Source organism: Anneissia japonica, unplaced genomic scaffold, assembly GCF_011630105.1.
Source record: "Anneissia japonica isolate Jap-2015-1 unplaced genomic scaffold, ASM1163010v1 scaffold171_len658169_cov177, whole genome shotgun sequence".
Taxonomy (NCBI): Eukaryota; Metazoa; Echinodermata; class Crinoidea; order Comatulida; family Comatulidae; genus Anneissia; species Anneissia japonica.
Genome location: NW_022733907.1, coordinates 639,303 through 649,716, shown reverse-complemented (window position 1 = coordinate 649,716; position 10,414 = coordinate 639,303). Strand labels below are relative to the sequence as shown.

General features: G+C 33.6%; 1 protein-coding gene across 1 annotated transcript in view; it reads right to left on the bottom strand.

Moving 5' to 3' along the window:
* Positions 1-316: 316 nt before the first annotated feature.
* Positions 317-10,414, bottom strand: part of LOC117116260 (coiled-coil domain-containing protein 180-like) — a 94,453-nt gene continuing 84,355 nt past the window's right edge. Inside the window, exons 29-33 of the mRNA XM_033260260.1 lie at positions 8,949-9,109; positions 7,443-7,580; positions 6,196-6,307; positions 3,947-4,191; positions 317-1,627 (exon numbers count right to left, since the gene is read on the bottom strand). Of these exons, the coding sequence (XP_033116151.1) occupies positions 1,499-1,627; positions 3,947-4,191; positions 6,196-6,307; positions 7,443-7,580; positions 8,949-9,109 (785 nt within the window). The 3' untranslated portion in view covers positions 317-1,498. The remainder of the gene's footprint in view (positions 1,628-3,946; positions 4,192-6,195; positions 6,308-7,442; positions 7,581-8,948; positions 9,110-10,414) is intronic.

Genomic DNA, 10,414 nt, shown 5'->3' with positions numbered 1-10,414 from the left:
ATCAAAATGAAAAAAACAACAGCAGAATAATGTCAAACCAACAACAAAAAATGGCGTTTGTTTTGAATAAATTTATAATAATTTTATGATGTTAATGTATTCCTGAAAAAAATTATTGAGTGCTTCTATTCATGAATTTACAGTTTTAAATTTAAATAATCTAAGAACTAGATTAAATTATTATAAAATAATGGTAATTTAATTTGGGATGTTGTATATATTTAACAATGACATTAAAAATATTAGATTGTGCAGGTAATTTTGCAAAAGATACAAGTTGAAGTTCAATCTTTTAAATGTCAAATATTTTGGTTAATCCCTTGTTTTATTTTAAGTAAACTTGATAACTTGATGACATCATGGCAGTATAAAAATGATGACATTAAGATGAATAAATATTGAGAGGATGTAGAAAAAAATCAGGATGTAGATCCCTCTAGATTACACAACCTTGAAATCCACTCTGGATTAGACTACCTTATTGAGACAACATACTTAAAGAGGATTCAGTTAAAATTCAAATTTTGATTAATACTCAACCACTATATTATAAAACATTATCTTGGTCCATAAATAATAATGGAAAATGATATGCAGATTAGGACACAAAGCATGCTTTCTGCCTGCCCAGCCATACAACATAACATATGCATTAACAACATTTCTAAACTACAAATTCAATTAAAGTTTTATTAAACTTCAGTTCATAAGGCTCCAATCTCAATAAAGCCCAACAAAACAATCATATAAACACAAATGAAATTTCAATGTAAATTCTGTACAAAAAAAAAAAAGAATAAACCAAAACCATTTATGTAAACTATACATAAACATTAATTTATTAGCATCATAAACTTAAATTAAACTTCTAATGGAAGAAATGATGGAATGCTTAATTAAAAATGGACGGAATAACAATCACTGCAACAACCATTATATTATACAAAACAATGTTTATGTAATTTTTACAATAACAACCGAAGGTAAATATAAATTTGTAAAACTTTATATTAAAATATTGAATGGAATGGTCTAAGATTAAATAGAAGAAGTTCTGACAAACTGCGCTGTACACATCAGGATTTAAAGCAAGACTACCAGTTACACATATTTATGTATGTACAGCATAAATACATAAATACATACATTGTAGTATTTATATACAGTTAAACTTGCCTAATAATAATAATATCGATCTTATTTTACATGCCAATTTTTTTTTTCATTAATTAACAATCTGTAAAGTCTAATTTTATCTAAAGTCAAACAATTTTTTAATGCCATCTTAGGTTCAACTGTGCTAATTCATTAAGAGCAAATAGCAATATATATATATTTATTTATTAGTATGATGTACATTGCCTGTGCTTTGAGCTCAAGTTGCTTAATCCCTTGAGTAAATATTTATCATCTGTATATAATTTTAATAAAGTAGTTACTGATTACAAAAACAAGAGGTACTTCCATTGCATCTAGGCATGAATTTATATTGTGCATTTCAATACAGATCCTTAACCTTCATAACTGAACGTTGCCAACTTTCATCCCAACGCTGTTCAACCATTAGCTGTTCCTCCCTCTGCTTTGCTATCTCTGCAAGATTTCTTTCAAAATCTTGCAGATATTCCTGAAAAAAAACAAACTTTATTATTATTGATCACAACACCATTGTCATTGTTTGTGCATACAGTATTATTTTTCAACACATAATGTAAACATACTATAATAATGATTTGTAATATCATTACAGTAATATCAAACAGCATTCATATCTGGTATATATCCTATTACTATACCTCATAAATATTTAAATATTCATTAGGTAGTAGAAACATTTAATTGGTCAATTCCGCTTGGTACGCGGTGCAGTAGTTTTGACTTCTTCCCAGTGCATGCATATTTTACACAGATGCTGGAAGTAGTGCACCTGAAATCTACTAGCGCACCCCTGGCTACTAGAACCATATGCAAACTGTAATTTTACCCTCATCGATCGAAATGGCTAATGTATACGGTCTGTTTGCTGCTTAATATTTATGAGGAGGTAGAGTAAAACAAATACCGCAATCATGGTATTAATTAGGTAAAGCAGTAAATTTTTTCCCTCGTTGTTAGATGATTGGGACTATCTCCCACCGCGTCGCATTGGGAGGTAGTTCCAATCATCTAACACCAAGGGACAGTATACAAATACCACATGATTTTAGGTGCGGTAGTCAAATTTAGGTAGTGTTTTTTTCCCACGCACGGGAAAGTTATCAAAACTACCACACCGCATACAAAGTAGAATTGGCCAATGAAATGTTACTACTACTATTCACTACTTAACCCTAATCCAAGTTGTATTTGTATATTTTTTCATTCATTAAATTTAAATTTCTTGAATTTAATATATTTTGATGTAAAACAAATTGTAAGACTTAGTGGGGGAGACTTGGGCTTGTAGGCCTGAGCTGGGGGTAGGGTTTGAGAGGGTGTTCCCCCTCCCAAATGAGATTTTTTTAAGAATGGGAACCTGGGTGGTCAGAAATTACACTTTCTGATTGTGTCAGACATGTGTTGCCTTGGCGTGGGCCTATTTTTATATATTTTTTAGTCCAACTGCCTGAGGAACTCTGTCCGGTGGGGGTGGGGATTTAACCCGCCCCCAGTGTAGCAGTTCACATGTGCTATATTATCAGTCATGTGCGTATATATTAACACAAGCAGTGCTCCCTCCTTAAACTTGGAAACATTCAATTAATTGAGTTCAGTAGGTGAATGATTTAATTTCATTTGATTTATATATTTAGACATGTGGTCCACGGAATGTCAATAGTGAATATATCACACTTTAATCAATCCTATTCACACAACACAACAAAAACATAAAATGATAACGAATGGATGAATTAATACACCAGGAAATAATCGCTTACCCTTTTCCAAATATTGTGCAAGTTTATTTTTTGCAAGCACAGAGAGTTTGAGCAGCATCAATGGCTAACATCCAATCAAGGTACTCACCTCAAACAACATTCACATAGAGGTTGAAATTCACTAGCTTCTTCATCATTCTTTATCATATTTATTATGCACAATGTATATCTAAAATTTTGAGTTAAGTGGCCAAGTGTTAAAGCAGAAGTTCCGCTAACTACAGCTAGTATTCGGTTAGTAGAATTGAGTCTTCTCGGATAAGGACTTACAACTGGAGGTCCAGTCTACACATCTGGCTCATGCGCACTTTAAAGAACCTATTGCATCCTTCAGAAGAGTAGGGAGTTTACTGCAATTGTTTATTTCATCCCTGTCGTGGAATGATGTAAATGAAGCTACTAAAGTCGAGTGGTCAAGCAGGCCGGGGCTCAGCTAGCTACAGCCTTAACATGAGCGCTGGTTCTAGCTGCTCCTCGCCCATGGTTCAGTTGGTAAAACCAAGTCTTCTTGGATAAGAACTTAAAATGGAGGTCCATGTATACATCTGGCTCGTGTGCACTTTCAAGAACTCATTGCATCTTCCGGAAGAGTAGGGGGTTACCCTGATGTTATGGTTCATTTCAGCCCCTGTCATTGTGGAATGACGTGAACATGTAGCTACCATGAAGCGCCTCTTTGTGGCGGCTACTAGTCACGGACCACGTCCATACGCAATTCAGCACAATGACGCTGCAAGTTATGGGTTATTCTCCTACCTTTACCTTTACTATAAAAGCGTCTCTTTATGACGGCTGGGTAGAGTAGTTACTTTACCATACAGCACTTTGGGCTGTCAGCATTTAATGTAAGTAAAAATGCAAAGATAAACATATCATATCATATCATATCATTATTTTGGGGGTTTTCTTAAATTTAAATTCTGTATTGATGTGATATAAGTGCTGTAATTATAAAAAAACAAAAGAAAATATACGTTTAATTATTAAAATGTTGTTTCAAAAGAAAGTAAATTTTATTAAAGCCTGACCTTGAAAGCATTGTCTCTACTTGTGATTAGTTTCTGGTGACCAAGTGTTGTTTTAGCAGTGGTTACAGAAGCAGTGAAATTTGTATCATCCGGTGTTGTTCCTTCCATCATGAGGTTCTTGGCGACTCCAGGCCATACTTTGCTACCTCGTTGTATCAGCGGTTCGTATTCGGTGTCTTCCAAGGCCATATCAGCCTGTTTTCGCCGTATCAATGTACTTGTTTTCAGTTTCTTTTTTTCCACCCCTAATATAATAATGTTACTTATTACTAATAATCTAGACAAAGGATCGTGAATAGACCGATTCCGCTAGGTTGGTAATGTGACGTATATGCAGTACGAGTGACGCTCAGTAATAGGAAAACGTGTGGCTTCTTCAGAGTGTTTCCGCTGCAAAGCACATATTTGGTGTGGAATAATGTTGGTTGGAATGCCATTTTTATATTGATTTTTGAATATTGATATTGAGGATTTTTTTATGAATCTTTTTGTATTTGTCTTTTTAAATTGTTATACAAACCATTTCAGCCTTGGCTGCTGTTTATAATTTGTGTGTTTTTTATACCGAATAAATAAAAAAAAATAAATAAAAAAAAATAAACTATACCAAATTGATTAAAAATTTAACTTGAGAATTTTTTTTATAATGGTTTGCTAATGCTCCAATAGATACTGGCCATAAAAATTGAGATTTTTTGAGAAATGCTAGGCCAGGCCCCTGCATATCTATGGCCAGGTATGCACAAGTCTTCAATCCGCGAACTGGGATTTTGACATGCTACAATTTCTAGGCTAGCAATTTCTAAGATTTACAAATAATCACATAAATTCCAAAGCATACAAAGCATAGAGAACGCTAAAATAAGTAAATAAACACTATTTGGAACAATTGCTAGTTATTTCTCACAATAATAGTGGACGTTTATGGTTTTACAACCATAACATTACCTTTTCCTATACTTTCACATTGTAAGTTCTCCATAGTTATACCCACTATGTCACATGACCAGCTGTAAACCTCGCGGAATCGGTTTATTGATCACTCTGTTATAAGTAGGCAGCATTCTTCATACTGTTTAAAACTTAGACATATACACACATACAGCAGGATGTGTATTGATCTGTACACCATCAAAACAATATCACTGTCTGACCGAGTTGTGTTCATGGTTCTTATATGCATATGCATTACTATAATATAGGTTAAGACTTTATGCAGTCAATTTTAAGGAAAATGCCGCCAAGAGACAAAGCCTGCACTACCAAAACAGTCCTTAAAGCCAGACACTCCCTCCGTCGTATGACCGTCGCGCGACTAATCCAATTCCGCTCCCTGTGAGCGCTAGACGACGTGACGCCGTTTGCTGATTGTTGGTGCCAGTCTGAACGGATCTTCATTAAAAACGATCGGTTGCGCGTGCGTCGTCGCGTTGCGCTCTTCATAGAATCGCGTCGGCCAATGACCGCCGGACGCAGTGAGTGCCTGGCTTAAGTCTTTGGCGGTGGTCTAGGGAGTGTTAGAGAAGATGTACAATAAATTTAAGCTAGAAAGCCAAAACTTATTAAAACCAAAGAAAGCAATTTTAGTGAGATTGTTAACAATATAATGTTTTTACTGTGTTTAAGTGGAATTTTGAAAATTGTTTCCTTTAAAAAAATATTAGACCTTGAACTTGACAAGCTCTAAAAAAAGACTCAAACTACAAATTTGGTCAAATGTATGTGGATTAACTTTTATATGCATAACAATATGTACAGTTCGAGCACAAACTAAAAGCTTAATGTCCCAGCCGAAGGGCTTCAGTTATAACCATCGGCTTTAACAAAATTACTGTTAAGTGCTAAATCAATTACCCACTACAGCTATACTCATGATTCACTAATAATAAAAGATGAAATCAATATGGTAAAATAGTAATTATAATTCTGACTAAATAAACAGCATTGATAATTGTGATAGGCAGCATTTTTAGTAAAGAGCACATAATAAACTACAATTACAACCAAATATATTTCTGTTTGTAAAACAGAACATATGGCTATTCCGAAATTGGAATAGAGAGAAATTATGTGCAGCAAACAAAACTGGCACTATCGAGATTCGTGGGCTGCAATGATAATGGTAGGGTAATGGTAAATGCTAATGATGGTGGTGATGATGATTGTTATAAATAATAACGTTAATGTGCATTTATAGGAACTAAATGGAAAATGAATGTGAAATGTGATGAAATATAATAATGGCTTACTTGCAGTATGCACCTCATCAACAGTGAGTAACTTGTCAAAGAGTAGAAGCACCTGCTCAGACAGACAAGCCAATTTGTTTATGAAATCAGCTCCCAAGTCATACGCACATTCCTAAAGAAACACCCCAAAAAAAACCCAGTGTGATTATGTTCCCCTCGCAATACATTGTTAAACAGATTCCTAACATTATAACCATAAGATATAACTATATAAACTGTTAAAGGTGAGGAAGCCAGAAATAATTAATTGCAATATTACTGTACTCCTCAATATATTGCCATCATCATTATTTTATTATAATTATGAATAAATATTAATAATTATAATAATTATTTTATTATAATTACTAATATTTATTCAGGCAAAAACAACGCGACATTTTAAGTATACAATAACAAAGTAAAAAGAAGTTGCCAGAAAGAAATAAAAGTAACAACAAAGCTACTGTCATCAAGTAGATGTATTCCTCCACCTCCAATCTACTGTACACAGATTGGAATCAATATCACCTTTATTACCATCGCTAGTCACCGCCATCTTCATTGGCTTCACCGCCATCCCCACCATCATCGTCTTGTCTATCATCACCACCAACCCATAACCACCTTCAATGCTACTGTCATCAACACTACATAAACAACACTATACTGCCATCATTATTATTGTCATTGCCGTTGTCAATCATCGCTGTCGTCAAAGTCATTGCCATCGTTGTTTGTGTTATCATCACCATCACTTCAATTGAATTCATTGTCACCTTTATTACCATCTCTAGTCACTGCCATCTTCATTGGCTTCACTGCTATCCCCACCATCATCGTCCTGTATATCACCACCACCACCACACCATCACCACCATCAATGCTACTTTCATCAACACTACATTACCAACACCATACTGCCATCATTATCATTGTCAATCATCGCTATCGAAGTCATTGCCATCATTGTTTGTGTTATCATCACCACCACCATTATTGCACAATCCCATCATCATCATCATTATATTCATTATCATCATCAGCTAATCATCATTAACATCCCTGCACCCACAACAAGCAAATATACAAACCCCTAACATTAATGCCACGTCAGTGCCACTACATACCAAGCAAATAATTCTGTTTACTTAATTCTGATAATATTTCATCATTTTAATGGATGTGAAGATGGTTCAGAATTATTTATCATCCATTATCAGCATAATTATTGTTAGTAGTCATCACAGTGATAATGGATCAGTTACCTTCAAAGTGTTTGCCTGTTTTTCAACTCCATCAATATATTCTTCATGTCTCTTAGCTTCATTTTCACAGAGTTCAGCCAGCTTAGTGGCTTGATGTGGGTGACCCAGTGTTGGCCTTAGCAGTGTTTTGTGCGAATCCTAAAAATGAAATCCCATTTTTTATTTAAAAAAAAAACATTTAAAAAAAAAATTGGCATTATAATAAATTTTAATAGAAAAAAAAATCTTGCATCTGCAAAGTAATTATGCAATAATGGTAATGCTAATAGGCCTACTTTGTTATTAGTTCTGTGCCATGAAATTCTAACTTTTCAATTTCAATTTCCAATATATTATGCTAAGAGAAGGTAAAATCCTAAATGGGTTTTAAGGCAAATGGAGAGAGAAAGATAAGAATGAGATATTGAGCCAGTCGATTGTGGGAATCAGGAAAAGTGAATGGTGGAAGATCAACCACAGGTTAAAATATCCGAACAAAACAATAATAACAAGTGGAAGAGTGTCGAGTTGACTTTGATTTTGAATGTGTACTTCGCAACTCCTTACTAGGGAAATTATGCGAAGGGGAGAGTGGTAGTGAGCACTGATATGAACATGAGTTAGGTCTTGACATGAGTCCTAAGGTAGACCCTGTAAACTCTTCCAGGTTTGGACTTGGTTGGAATACAATAGGGTGGAATGAATGTGCCAATCACAGCAGAACAACGCTAAAAAAATCGGAGGGGGCAGCAAAACCATGCCTGTGTTGAAAGGTCTGAATTGATCAAGTTGGTAATTGTGAATGAGGCATTGATTTTGAAGCATGCCCAGAAAATGAGAGCAGTACTCAAGCTGTGGGCATGCCTGACTACAATAAAACGTAAAATAAAATGTTACAATTTCTACAATGTTCATAATTAAATTTGTCCAACAATAGACGGGGAGGGGCGTAGAAAAAAAACAAACCGCAGAACAAAAACAATGGCTTTCCGTTGGTGCAGAAAAAGCCTGAAACTGTAACAGTTTATAAGATAATTAATGATTTTGATGATTTTGTAATTGTATTTTAGGTAATTTTTTTTAATTGTTTACACAATTTGTTTGACATTGACAATGTATCCTTTGCAGTTTAAATAAATTTTTTGTTTAACTATCGGTAATAACTTTGCTTTTAATTAAGCAATTTTTTTATATAATCACATACATTATCAGCAGCAGTCAGCTGACACAATGTAATAAGTAATTATTTGATTAATTATTATTAAATTGAGAAGATAAATCTCAAATACCATTTACTCTAAATTTGATTGATAGCATTAAGAATTTTTTTAAAAAGCTGACTGACCATCTGATGTTTCCAGCGAAGAAGAGACTTGTTGAAGATGTCATTACATTGTCATCAGGCAGTCAGCTGACACAATGTAATAAGTAATTATTTCTGGGTAAATTGAGTAAATAAATAGCAAATACCATTCACTGTAAATTAGATTGATACTATCAAGAAATTTGTTTTAAAAGCTGACTGACCATCTGATGTTTCCAGCGAAGAAGAGACTTGTTGAAGATGTGGTCCAGGTCGGCCCTCTTGCCTGTGAACAATCCTCTGTGCTCTTTTAAGACTTCTGATATTATCAGAGGTGGTACATGAGACGAACTCACCTCAGCACGTTCCAGTTGTTCACGGAATTCTATATGATTGATAATGAAATAAGAGCTATTATAGGTGAAAGAAAATTCTTTGTAAATAAATTTATGATCATGCTTCAGAGATCTTAAAAAAAAAAAAAGATTTCCGAGTTTTTAATAGTAGATGGACTATGATAACAGTTATTGTTCTGCATTTCTTATGATTGCATTGTGCACCCCCAACCCACCAAACAAAATATGAAACAGAGGCATGGAAAATAAATGAAAAAAACACTTACAGTACGCTATTTTGTTGTAACATATACCAGTGGAGATCAATCTTAAGACAAGACTTTGTTTAGCGAACAACGACCGCCAATAATGGTATTTTTCAAATAAAAATAATTTTATTTTTCGCTGGTTAGTGCACCCTCTGCCACACAAAAAAAAGGAAATTTCTGAAATCATTTTTTTTTATTGATTTCTATTAACTCTCGTCGCTCCCATGAAATCTCCAAAAATATATTTCTTAATTATATAAATATAAAGCATTTATCAATCTCATTAGTACACTGTTTAAATTCATCAATACAATTTTACATTTTACAAAATCATTTTGCTAAATTAACAAACAAAACTTAATTTTTATCATATTTTCCACCTCTGCCAACCTTTAAAGAACATAACTACGCTGAACAAGGTATTAAAAAGTCTTGCCCAATGTATATTAATTTAAATTTTCAATATGTATTTTGATTTTACATATTTTATGTTTTTTTTTTTTTGTTGTTATTGTATTCAGAACACCATGAATTAATTTTTAAAGAGTATTAGCCTTTTAAAAATGGGTCGCCTATACTTGACTAGCTGATACTTGCTTGACAATTACAGTGTTATCCTGATTGATCACTCATCACTTCTCTGAACTTCAATGGAAATCAGTGAAATGGAATTTTTTTTTAGCTGATTGCTGATGAAAATGCTGGATTGACAATTCATTATTTCAGATGATATCAATAACAGTATAAATAACAGAACTGACTGTCAGTTATTATAGGCAACATGATAAAAAAACATAAGGTAATAAGTTGAAAGCACTTTGAAACACCAAAGGCAAAAATGCAACTACAGGTGCCCTTTGAAACAATACACTTATCCAAACATATCCACATTAGTCCATATATTAATAATCTGTATTAATGAAAATGAAAATATTGATGTCAGAGAGGACCTACGTAATGACAATAATACTTCTGGTTAATTCTCTCACTTTCATGTACTTTTAAAGGCCCAGCATTGGTAGATGTAGATGCATGCGTGTATAATGTCTATAATCTTATATGGACATATATTGAGTATCCAGAATA